The following is a 13,583-nucleotide window of genomic DNA, read 5'->3' as shown; positions in this document are numbered from 1 at the left end:
CAAAGACCGTTTGTTCCGATGGCCTTTATGTTCAGGCTCTACAACAATTAAAGCATCTCCCCCCCAAAAGCCTTGGCCGGCCTCCAGTTGGGCTCCGATGCGTTCTGTGCAACAAACAAGCCCACAGTGAAGGCATCCTGCTCCAAAGTGCAGTGTGGGCCGACCACAACAAAAGGCCTCTTTGACACTTGCCTGGAAAAAAAAATAAAAAAATAAGCGATCGGGGCTTCCAGCTCTGTCCTGACAGCGAAACGTGAGCCGTTATATAATCCTTACATCTGAAAACAACTGGGAAAGGCACGAGTGGAATTTTTTACAACTCCAGAACACGATGAAATGCTCTTTAAATGACAGCAACATTCTCAGCCTCCGTCAACATTTCACACAGATGTGGCTATTTTTACACGGCCATGCAATCGTTGCAGTATTTATTCGCCGTGCAGAGGGTTGTCGCGAAGCGGCGGCGGCGCTCGCTCGCACTCACTTGGCGTCGTGATGATGTTGGGCTCGGCGCTGATGCAGCCTTCATCGTCGATGTGGACGAGGGTCGCCCTCAGAGTGACGACGCCTTTTCCTTTGGACACTCGGCTCGGATCCACGTCTGCGAAAACACCCCAAGTTACACTCTCACACCCACTGCAGTCGAGCGGTTATTTAAACACTCATCCTGGGAACTCATGCTAACGCTGCCTTGTGGCCCAAATGACCGAAATAGAACCGCAACATCAAAACCAGGGCGTCGAATTAACATCCTGGGAAACTAATTATCAGGATCCCCAAGAGCAAAAAGTCATCTCACATGAAAAGACGAAATCTGGAGGCTTAAAAAAGACTCGGAGGGAGGCAACATGATATATCATTTCAGTAGATTATCGAGGAAAACGTGTAAAACATGGAGCCTCTGGCCAGTCCGGGCAAGACGTTTTCCCGCTCTGTGGGATCGCACTGCCACAAGTGAAAGGCCTGCATGTCCAGAGCGCTTTTCACATTGTCAACAAGTGGCTTTAGGCACGACGTCCTTCTAAGCTTTTTATTGTGGGTGTTCGGTGTCACACAGTTGTAGGTCATGAAACATTGATGAGGCGGCGGCAAACATCACCTGCGGAGGGAATCAGGTCAGGGGAGCCCTTCATGGTTTTCAGAGGAGTGATCCTGACGGCGCAGGCCGCTCGAGGGCCTGAGGGAATATTCAGACACAAGTCAATTTTGTATCTTCATTAAAATGCATCACCTTTATTCAGTTAGTCATAGACTGCAGAAAACCGATGCACTCGACAGTGGCTGCTTCAGACAATGCTGAATGAACTGAAATAAACGGATTTTCAACATTTGATGAAGTCGGGGACTCACTGAAGACTTACCGGGAGGAGCAGTGTGTTTTATGCTGCCCTCTGCTGGGGAGCCCTGAAAGTAAAACACAGAGACATTGAACACGTACAGTGGAGTCAATGAGAGGAGCTGTGGATTACTGTGACGTATCCTCACAATACGAGCCTGCAGCTACACAGAGAAGATGATGAAATAATAACATGTCATAATTCTTCCTCACCATGGAGAGATGGAGGCAACGACTAATAGGCTGAGTTCACTGCTTTCCGGGTGACGTTTCAGTTTTGTTTTGGAGAAATGGCTATTTATGTGTAAATCTCCAAAATGTCTCATTCAGCCATTAAATAATCCTTTTGAGCTGAAGGACAAATGTGGGAACATGATGGCCTCAGATGAATGAAGCTGCACAAAACTCACAAGTAACTGCACAATAACTTTTTCCCCCACCGATACTGATAACTGGTAACCGATAACTTCCTGCTTCTCACAGGAGGTAGTGCATCAATATGACGTCATGCACACAAAGACAGAGGTTAACATCGTCACAGAGCAAACCAACGGACTGAAAATGAGCAAAATCAAGGAAATGTTAGCGATATATAGTTGGATCTAGTTATTGGCCAGAAATACAACTATCAGACTTATCCTTGTGACATTGTTTTAAATATTGGGCTGATAATTATCAGTACTGACAGTTAGTGCACATCCCTAATAAAAAACAATCAGTACACTTCAACACGTGTATCACCAGCAGGACTTTTGGATCTCTTTAATTCACAAGATTGACTGAGACACACACAAACGCAGACTCTCTCAGGCCGCCTGATGCCTTGGACTTAACTCAGTAATCATTTTGTTTACAACTCAGGCAATAGCACAGGCAGCTTAGAGTCATCGCTTAATATAACCTGCATGTGTTTGATTTGGAGGGAAGAAAGTCCAGCACACCAAAGGTACAAACATCATATATAAAGTGACAAAGGTGACTTTAAATCTGCTCAACTGTGATGCAGCTCCCCATGCAGGCCCAGCGTATGTCCAGCAGCATAACATTGCTGTGTTTTCCTGTGTTTTATAAAAGACACTTCAATATTAACCGTGGATGGGCGTGAGTTTGATGACTGGGCCAGGGCGCCGCTGCAGTCTCGCCCCTGCTGCATGCAAGCCTCATTTTCTGAAGGAGGACTGTGAGCACTTAAGCATTATTACACGCAATGAAAATTGCTCGGAGGTTGGCTGCTCCCGAGGAAAAAAAACCACTGCAATGAATAGTTGTAATCAGCGACCACATACAGCTAATGAAATTGTTTTGAGTGCCTCTATGCTTAGGTTACACACTGAAATGTGATACAACACAGTCCGACAGGAAGATGAGGAACTTCCACTCAGTTGTCCTCATGACGATCCAAAGGCTTCTGCAACCAGATTCGTCCAGATTAGTTGTAGTGATTAATGGCATTTTCTGCCATTTCAGAAGTCATTTCTGTCGCGCCATGCGAAGTAAAGTGCTGCTGGTCATTAATAGATACAGGTCACGCAAGAGTATTGTGAAGATGGATGACACTTCTCGTGATGACAAAACATTTTTTTATTCTGGTTCTTTGACACAACATTCGATCAAATTAATGTATGTCCATCCATCAATCAATAGTGAATCAAAATGTGAAAGAAAAGAATGTAAAATGTTCTACAGATCTTCAGGGAGAATTTTCTTTAAAGATTATTTCGAGACATTTTCAAGCGTTAGGACATAAACATGTATGATTTTAAATTAAATAAAAAAAAAAATAGTACGAAAATATTGTACAACAATGTTTTGATTTCAAATTCTAAAGTATTCCAAGCGATAAAGGGTCGAACTGCAGTAATCTAAAGTGTTTGAAACGGCTCGACAGATTGCAGATATGAACAGCTGCAGGAGAAGAAGCACAGTGACGTGCATGAGATGCCAGAGAGAAACGCTGTGAGCAACTTTACAGTAACAAATCACTGTATATCAATCCAACGCATCTACAGAAATGAAGTTAACACGCTAATCTCAGATGTCAACAGCTGCTGCACGTGAAATCAATTTGAAGAAGTACATTTTGTGGATCATATTCCATTTGAACTATCTGAAAGTAAACAGTGACTCTGTTATCAGTGGAAGTCGGTAGATAAAATGTTAATGCCTTCTTTTAATAGTGCGCTTGCCCTGAGATTGACACCCTTCCTCTGATAAGCGATACGCTTTTAATACTTCAAATTCTGCAGGAGGGTTCAGCTAATCTTAACTGATACGCAGTCGGAATGGTGGTGGTGGTTGGAGGGGAGGGTGGGGGTGCAAGAAGAGGGAGCAGAGTTATTCTAATCGGAGCTGCATCAGTGGAGCCTCCAAAAACAACACCAGGACCACCAGAAAAGTAGCTGTGAACTCCGCTGGGCCTCCCATTGTGCTCCGCCAATGATGCAGGGGGGTGTCGCCATTTTGAAAGCCAAGAAACAAACAGTCACTGTGAATTCGCACAAACTCTCAAAAGATGTTGAAACAGATTTAATCAGTAATCAGAAAATATCACTGGTTCAACTCTTAGGGGCATTTTTCTGTGTATGCTGCATGTTCTCCCTGTGTGTGTGTGTGTGTGTGTGTGTGTTGGTACTCTGCATGTACTGCAGTTTCCTTCCTGCATAATAAGTGAACCCAGGATGTGCCCAGCCTTCGCCCACAGTCAGCTTTGATTATTCAGCTCCTCTCCTGTTCTTCATTTGCACCTTTGCCCTGATCTAGTGCATGCTGAGTTTGTGTGCACCCTCCACAAGGAAGCCCTAAATGAATGATGGGTAATGGGAGTGATTCCAAACGATCGCCGAGGGAACAGCCTGGAAAAACCTTTTAAAATGTCTCCCAGCATCCATAGGCGAGTGGTCCCAGAGCATCAGCCCCTGTGTATTTATCTCCCTTTAATAAAATCAACTTGCTTCCTGACCCCCTGCATCCCAGGGAGGCGCTGCGTACATGATCTCATTTCCAAAACCATCAACAGACATTCCTTTGAGGAGTGCTGACTCCGATCGACACTCCGCTGCTTCCTCGGTGTCCTCACTTGAACCCAAAGATGGTGAACGTACAGCGGGAAGAGCACCGTGGCGCGCTGGCATGTGACATATGGAGGTGAGATGACAGCTTGCAGTGTTCAGCCCACTGTATAAACACGCGAAAGCACGAGATCACCGCTGGCCTTTTTAGGAAGAGAGACTTCTGAGCCACAGCTGGGCAAAGAGCGCCATCCATCCATCCTGCCTTTGAAAAGAGAGGCGAGCGGCTCCGAGGGCCCGAGCCGGCCTGAGCCAAGGCAAACAGTGAGACGGGAGCACATCGGACAAACTCCCGTAAAACTGCAATTTACCCAAATGCACTATCATCCCTCGTAATCTGTGAGGCCATAACGAGACTCTCTGCTCCAGTTTGAGGGCAGCTTAACTTCTCCGTGAGGCAACAGAAATAGGTATGAAGTTTCCTCACTATTTGTTGAAAGTGTCCAAAGTTCAAGAGATAGCGACGACGAGAAAGAGGCTCAAAGAGACCATGTTTAGTTATTTTGGCTTTAAAATCATGTTTCCCACAAGGATTATTTAGCAAGCTAATCAAAAGGGATTTTTTTTTTTCCCTTTCTTTTTCTGAGAGAAATTAGATCAGGCTCACTGAAATGAATTCATTATTTGTAGGAAAAATATATACTTAATAAAATGGAAAGAGTCCTGTGAAAGTCCTCACAGTTCAGACCAACACACACACACACACACACACACACACACACACACACACACACACACACACACACACACACGCACGGCTGTAACTAAAACACCATTCCAAAACAAACAACTCCCAAAAGGCACTGACTGTGCCGAAAGCATCAGCGCAGACCGAGGGTGATACATTACCGAGTCGAGGATGTGCACGTATCGTCCTGAGTCCACGTATAAGCCCACACTGAAGCCCCCCCCCCCCTCTCCCTCCGAGCCGTCTGGCTGAGCTTTGAGGTCTCCCGGGTCTGGGTGGGACGGTCCCAGTTCTGACCTTGACCCCGGCTATGTCGGGGGTCTGTTTGTTACTGACAACAGCCGTGTTCAGATTGACCTGTCACCACATGCCACCTGGGAATGTGGCACCCACTCCAGATATAAAATGCTCCACCCCCAATCAAAATGCTCATGTGGGGCGGAGGCGGGTTGGATGATGTCTCTGAAGCTTTTTTCTTTTTTCTTTTAAGATTTACGTCAATTAATTAACTATTTTCAAATCACTTTCATAATTTTTTTGTGGACTCTTAAAAATCTTCCCTTTGAGTACTGAATGACAATATGCTGCACGACACTCAGACAACACTGAACACTTGAACCAACAGACTATTAAATTACAGTCTAAGTGGTCAATTTATGAATGTTGTGCATTAAACTCACATAGTCCAGAGTTAAGTGCCGACAAAAAGCCCCATGGAACACTAAGTGGTATACATGACAGTAATCACTTTGATTTGCAATGCTTTCCATCTGTACTTAATATTATGGAGTAAATTTTCCAGTTCACTCTCTGTCAGACATCGTTAATGTCAAGGGTGCGACTGCAGCAGGTAAGAAAAGATGACAAAAAAAATTTGGGAAAAAAAGGCAAACACAACGAGGGAAGAGGTCTATGTTATAATAAGCGCTGGTACGTCGCCTTATACAGTAACGTGTTACTGTAACACTACCATGTTGGGCTGAAACTGAATGCTGCAATTAAATAATATGAACTGAATTATGATGTTGTTTCTTAAGCAGACAATAGCAGAATGACACAATCACCCTAAATACACAATATTTACCTTTATAGTCTCTCTGTAGCTAATCTGCTGCTACTTGTTGTCGTATCCCCATTATAGGCCTTTGTGGAGAAGCAGTGTAATGCTAAATTCCGCATGACATTTAGAAAGTGTGTCATCCTCACACAAAACAACGTGTGCGCATTGCTTTTCAAGTCCCAGCGAACTGATGTAACTTCAGCTGAACTTAATGAGTGACGGCACACCGAGCTGACAGCTCAGCTAATACTTCAACGCTACAATAACACGGTTATATGTACACCATGAGGTAAGCCTGACCGAGAGAGACGATTTACAAGTAGTGGGACGCACAGTATAGTGGTTTGTGCTTGGGTCACATAGCAACCCGTTTTGAGTCCGGGTTGAAATGTGGATATCCTGCAGAGTTTGCATGTTCTCTCTGCATGGATGAGTTTGCTCTCGGTACCCTCCTTTCCTCCCACAGTGAATAAACATGCGCTTGAGATTAAATGGTGACTCGATCAAGCATGTCAAACATCATTCAGGGGCCATAAACAGCCTAATTTAATCTTGAGTGGGCCATACCAGTAAAATAGTGCCATAATAACCTTTGCATCAAATATTCTTTTTGTTGTATTAAACCCTCTGTGTTATTAAACCCTCTGTTACAAAATACAGTAAAATGTCCATAACCCTGCAACCCTAAGTTAAAAAAAAGTAGCTGGATGAACTACAAATAATTATAAAAGTAGATTAAAAGAGGTCAACACCTGACAAGAGAAGAAATTCTGCTACACTGCTTCCAGCTTCCATATTCTCCTGACTCTTGGTAATTTTATAGTTTACAATGGCCTTAATAAAAATCCAACTTTGTCGTTTGCCCATACAAATGTCAGTGTACTCCAATAATTAATGTTTATAGTGTATTGTTCTCTGGTTACGAGTGTGTGTGTGTGTGTGGTTTCATTACAAAAACAACCAAACAGCCCCCACTAGTGACTCAACATGCTAAATATATCATTACCTGTGATCTGACTTTAACCTCTTTATTCCAAACATGCAGACATCATGTGACTGATCACAACCAACCGGTGATCTCTTAGCAAACAAAAATCGTCGCTCTTCACTGAAGTAAAACACAATTATTTTATTGCTGTTGAAGCTCTGTTAAAGCATCATATAGATTCCTCTTTTACATGTAAAGGTACAATTAACATGAACAATTTCGCTCACCAATAACAACAGATAACAAGGTGTTTCACACCATCTGAAAGACGTTTGGAAGAGACGTGTTTCGTTCTACAGCTTTGAAACGAGTACCAGTTGGTGAGCAGGTGGCAGGAGACAGAAACTTGGCTTGGATTTTGAGTAATTGTTGTATTTCTCCTGTCAAACCGCTTTAATTCCACTCATAAAATACCGCATTATTCCCAGACAAATACTGCCAACTTCACACTCCGGTGTTCGGGAGCCAGTCTCCAAGTTTACACACGATCTCTGCCGGACACGACAATAAACACAAAATTCACACTCAGAAACATTTGTTTAGTCGCTGCAGCCACACAAGAACCTTGTGCAGCATCGATGTGCTACAACTGGAGGGGAAACATTATGTTTATATCACATTTATACAACGTGAGACGGCTCTGCTGAATGAATTATGTTAACAATTTAAGTTTCAATTGGGAAAAATAAAAACAACTTTTGTCCGCAGGAACCATGTTTGTGAAAAATAACATTCAACAGCAAAAACTGTCACATTGGTGGAATTTAAATCCAATCCAAGAAAAGACATAATTTTCCTTCATAAATGAAACCCAGAACTTATCAGAGACTGATGGTAGATATAAACAATCAAATCTGCATGTATTTCTGTAATTATAACTGGAGCATAAGTTTGATATCTGAGGTGGTGGACTCACATGTTTATTATTGACAGGAGCAATCAGCCTCCCGCCCCTCGCTCTGGGTGGCACCGAGTGGAGCTCTGATGTTTTTGACCCTGTTGGGTCTGTGAAACAGAGGCCGCTCAAAAAGTGAGCGATGTTGATACAAAAGAGCTCTCATCACACGCTCAGCTGTACCCCGGACAGAGAGAAAGGGCCGTTACGCAACGACCGCTTGACTTCTGCTTTGTCAACAAATGACAGAACGGGTAGAAGCTGTCCAGCGCTGTGTGCGTGGATCCCACCAAACAGCTCCAAACATGGATCGAAAGGGCCGCTCCGGAGCAGCAGCTTATCCCCCCTAATTGAGAGGAGACCCCTCCACCCCCCCCACCCCCCCCCCTCGCCTCCCCCGCAACCCTCCCAACTCTCTTCCATAAACAGCTTCCACGCTGGACGGCAGCCTGGGATTCTACACATTCCTCAACCCAAGCTATTTGAAGTTCATTTCAAACAACTGCAGCATAAAAGGAAATGTATGCAACTGACACGGCGCAGTCATTACAGGCCTCAGAGCGGGATTACACGTCCATGTTGATAATGGATGGAGCTTAAACTCTGAATGGATACTGCTGCAATATACCTTTACATTCATTCAACCTCCACTGAGGAAAAGTCACTCAGATAGATAGATAGATAGATAGATGGCTAGATAGATAGATAGATAGATAGATAGATAGATAGATAGATAGATAGATAGATAGATAGATAGATAGATAGATAGATAGATAGATAGATAGATAGATAGATAGATAGATAGATAGATAGATAGATAGATAGATAGATAGATAGATAAACAAGTAAAGACTTTATTCATCCCCGTGGGGAAATTCGCAACAAAATGTAATTTACTTTCAAAGATATAAAACAAATACAAAAACAAGCCACATGTGTTGTTGTGTTTGCATTAAAGTGGACATGTTTGTTTGTATTCCCAGATGATCCCGAAAGTTAGAATGAAGAGTTTTCCACATCTATTACACAACTGATTATGTCTTTTTATAGGACATTGAGACTTCGGCTGAAGCGAATGTCTTTTACCACCTGATTCAAGCCGTCAAAGATTATCCTGTCCCCGCTACTCTGGAACCATGGTTAAAGGCTTGAGTGAAGTTTTTTTATGTGAAAATTGTCAATGGAAATTCAGATCATCCGAACCATCCTTTTGTGATTAGAGTCCACGTTACGGTCAAGCCAAATGTCTTTATGCGATTAAAGACAATCCTTTAAAAAAGAAAGAAAACAACAATATCAAAGCCACCCATGATCCTAATCCAAAAAGGAAAACATCCCAGAGTGTTTGGGGACATACAGCCCGTGGTGTGTCCGTGTGAAAGCCAGGCAGCCACTGGCTGTGACCGCGGCCAGATGTCCCTGGGACAGGGAGCACTTGGCTGCTACATGTGAAGGTCCCGGGCAGAGGCGCCGTGAGCCACATGGCCCAAGCTGGCTCTTTACAGATGCTGCGTTAAGAGAGCCAAGGCTGCTCACAGTGTGCCTGCTAGGCTTTTCGAGGCAGCGTAATAAGAATGTCAGTGAGTTGACAGTTTACTTTGGGTGATACATCTTCACAGCGAGCCCTCCAGGCTGCACTCCCAGAGTGAGAGAGCTTGGATCACGGCAGTCAGGATAAACACTCAAACGGAGTGTTTTTAGTGGCCTTGTGGTGTGTCTGCAGGGGGACTGCAGAGAGTTTACTTTGAAAGTTAACCGAAGCTTGACTACATTAACCATCTGAATTTCAAAAAAAAAAAAAAAAAAAAAAAAAAAATCTTTGAGACGATACACTGGGATTTAATTTGGGAACATGAGCAAGAGGTGCACATGATGTGTATTGAATGTCAAAACGACATAATGAGCTCAGCTGTGCACAGCAGATTCCAGCTGGCTTAGATAACAGGGCGCGCCGCACATTAGGTGAGCTGCGTTGACAATTCAAATCATTGTCTGAGAGAGTGCTGAAAGTGTTTCCTCATCTCCGCTGGATGTTTTGACTCCGACGGGGGTTTGGAAGCTCTGAGTGCGTTTCCTAATATAACTTTCTGAGCGCCTATGCGACAGGACTACTTGATAATTGAGTCATAGGATATGGCGGCTAAACATGAATATAAACAGCGATGTGATAATCCAGCAATTTTAAGTGCTATGAAGGTATCCTCATGTGAAGTGAGCGTGCAGCAGGACTCCAACTGGTCGCCGTCGCACGTCTATTTCAAGAATGCCGTCGCGGTCTGACTCGTCCCGTCACACCCAGAAACAAACACAGCGGGCAGCTCCATCGATGACCGCCTGGCTTCACGGGTGGCGGCGCAGTTATTAGATTTTCAACCCTGCCTTATTGCACGTCGCGGTTACACATTGGCAAACACGCGATCCATCAATCCTTCAGGGTCAGTCAGTGTGCTCATAAGTGAAGACACGTGCAGGTTTTTTTTTCCGTAAAATATCAGCTCCGACTGCTGTGACGCTGTCGTTTTCCATCGACTGCTGACACAGCCCGGTGGGGCGTGTGCGGGGCGGGAGGTGTGGTGTTGGTGACGGCGCTGGAGGCGGATGCTGCTGAAATCCATTGCCGCAGCGTAAATTGTCTTTTCACTGCCTTGTTTACATGCATCCATGATCCTGGTGGGGGTGGGGGTTCTTTGTGACACAGACCTTGAAAAGCACAACACTTCACTTCACCGTCTGGCCCAGCCAATGGCAGGAGGCGGTGAAAGCAGGCGAAAGGGGGTGAAGAGGAGGGGGTTGCTAGGCAACCTGTTGTAACATTAACAAGGACTGAAAACAGAAACCCCGGCGTCTGGCTGAAACATCCGGCCCGATCCAAAGACCGTCCGTTACTCACAGTCAAGACGAGGCTGTATTTATTATTTATTTATTTATTTTCTTTCACACGACAGAGGCTTTAGTTTGTTGTTGTGTGAATACTGCAATGCAACTTCACTGAGCAGCTGCAAAGCATCAACTGAGGAGGAAAGAAAACTCTCATTTGGAAACCATCCCCTCACCAAACAGAAGCACGTCTTCAGTTAAGAGTGTAGCACACAATGTATAACTACATAGAACAATACTGTGTAGTGTGAACCTTCGCTGCGAAGGGGTTCGAGGACGCGTGTACTTGGCCCGGCCAGCAAGTACTAATGAGTCTTGTCATCACAGCCAGCGTTGTACTTCCGCTCCAGTAAAAACACATTGTTGAGCAGCTCGTACGCTCTGACACCGTCTGTCAGATTTCCAAACAGCGAGCGGATCGAGTTGCAAAGACAGCGAACGTGCGATGAGCCTGCGGCCAGCTGGCTGCGGCCAAATCTTTGAAATTCAGTTTGGAGATTCGTGTTTCTGAGCAGGCCGCTCCTCTCACATCCCGGGGAGCCCTGTAATAGGATTCTGAACAAGCTTCGTTAAATATTAACAACGGTGCCGCGCTCATACCAACAGGTCCCATCTTTACTCTACACCCTCCCAAGTCCCCGTCTGAGGTTTTTATTCAATCGCATGAGAACAAGAACGTTTCCGAAAACTGTACCTTGCCCCATAGAACTTCTTTTTCTTTGAAATACACTCAGTAGCTTGAAGTGAGGCTCATTACTACAAAGTAAACACGTGTTATAATGCGCGGCTCGCCTCACTTCCACAGAACAATGTGACTCCACATATGTCACGTTTGACTTGCTTGAATTGCACAACGTTTGGAGCAGAGGGTGGCTGCGCTCCGGCCGGCTGAGCAAAACTGCTCCGGGCTGAGCTGCCGGGTCCCAAACGTGTGACAGGAACCCGTCAAAATCTCTGTGCAAACATCCACGACTCCTCCTCGGCCGCGCTGGAAACCAGAAGCCTGTTTCTTACTCCACTCAACTACTGTTTAGTCAATAGTCCTATAAAATGTGGAGAACATGAGGGTGGCTGACGGCTGACAGGTTCTCCCTCTGTAAACACTGTCCAGCATGTCTTCCAGCAGGACTGCGTGACGGGACAAGCAGAGAGACAGAGGGACACCGTGGGACGTGTCGGCTCTAGGACCAAACAGGTGTTTGTAGGAATCAGTCATACTGCTTCCACTCTGCCCTTGAAGCAGTTTGATCAATTATTTGCACTGTGGTGAATATTTAATCGAGCTCATTTAGCATCACGTTGCTCAGGGGCCTTGAAGCAAAATTAGGAATGAAAAGCACAGGAAAGATGAAAACAACTGGAGACTGAAGCTTAATTCTTCTGAGGTGTTGAGGCCAGTTCAGCTCTGGACTGTCTATGGATGGAGGCATGTGTCTGAGCTCACACTTGTGCTGTGAAGCAGTTGCTCGTGTCACATGCTGCTCGTCAGGACTCTAAAGAGGCAGCCAGGCAGACTTGAACACATAGTTTCACGTTCGGGGCCCTGAGTCGACAGGAGCAGAGTATTCACGCTATTATACTGCCATTGTCCGTGTTACACAACACAGATCTTCACTTTGTCCGGAGAAATGAAGTCAAGAACAGACAAAACTGTGGATCCAGTCCAGTCTGATGGCAATGATGTAATTTGTATATATGTATAGAAAAAAAACCCTCCATGCCGCAGAATATGCAGTGCATTAAGTGTTTGGTCCTGATGTCACAGCCTCGGCTGTATGCATGTGGAGTATCCAGGCTGTTTCTGCTCCCCATGACTCACAATGACAGACACTGAGCTGCACTGCTGCCTGCAGCTCAACGAGCCAACAATGCTGAGATTAAAATATAACAACAACAACAAAAAAGTGTCTTAAAAAAAAAATACCAGGTGATGCTGGGGTGGTTAGAATGTCCTGATGTAAGAATTTGGGCATTTTCTCCAGGGGATTGAGCCTGAGAGCGTCGCAGTTCCTCAGTATGGCTCATCAGCCTGTACTGCAGCAAATGTCCCGAACCAAGAGCGCACATCTGCTGACACGCAAACATCGCAAAACTCACAACAAAGGCCCTTCATTTCCTAAAGTAGTGATTAAAACTGATTATAAAGATTTTTTTTCTATTATTTTTGCACCGCACTGTAAAAAAGTGTAAATGATTAAACTGTTCATTTGAAAGAGAAATACAATCGTTAAAAAAAAAAAAAAAAGAAAGAAAGAAAAGAATAAACCTGCATGGAGTCGCATCGTCTCCGGCTCGAGCTCTTACCTGTTCGTGGAGGTTATCCAGCGTGGTGCTGGCTGCTGCAGACACACTTCACTGAGCAGCGCGCGGCGGCTCCACGGCAGCAGCAGCAGCAGCAGCAGCAGCAGCAGCAGCAGCAGCAGCGTCCTGTCAGCAGCAGCGCGGTGCGTCACGCTCACCGGCCGCAGCTGCGTCAGGAGCGCCGCGGCGTCGCGCACCGCGCGCAGCAACGTGCTGCACGCAGCGGCGCGCACGCGAGCCGCGCGCGCCTCCACAGCTTCACCTCCAGCAGCTGCTCAGCAGATCAACCAACCGGAGTGGATTATGAACAGAGGGACTGTAAAATATATACTAAACAATTTTATTTTTGGAAGGATGGCGGATACAGTTT

At 45.1% G+C, this 13,583-nt stretch overlaps 1 protein-coding gene across 2 annotated transcripts in view; it reads right to left on the bottom strand.

The window, feature by feature from the left end:
- Positions 1 to 13,283, bottom strand: part of sorbs1 (sorbin and SH3 domain containing 1) — a 44,402-nt gene extending 31,119 nt beyond the window's left edge. Inside the window, exons 1-4 of one of the 2 annotated variants that reach the window (XM_080507332.1) lie at positions 13,217 to 13,283; positions 1,351 to 1,404; positions 1,100 to 1,177; positions 485 to 601 (exon numbers count right to left, since the gene is read on the bottom strand). In XM_080507332.1, the coding sequence (XP_080363458.1) occupies positions 485 to 601; positions 1,100 to 1,133 (151 nt within the window). In that variant the 5' untranslated portion in view covers positions 1,134 to 1,177; positions 1,351 to 1,404; positions 13,217 to 13,283. Of the gene's footprint in view, positions 1 to 484; positions 602 to 1,099; positions 1,178 to 1,350; positions 1,405 to 13,216 lie in introns of those variants that run through there. The other variant, XM_080507333.1, reaches the window with a different exon arrangement.
- Positions 13,284 to 13,583: the final 300 nt, after the last annotated feature.

The sequence above is a fragment of the Blennius ocellaris genome (assembly GCF_963422515.1).
Source record: "Blennius ocellaris genome assembly, chromosome: 13".
NCBI lineage: Eukaryota > Metazoa > Chordata > Actinopteri > Blenniiformes > Blenniidae > Blennius > Blennius ocellaris.
This window is presented reverse-complemented; position numbering and strand designations above follow the sequence as displayed.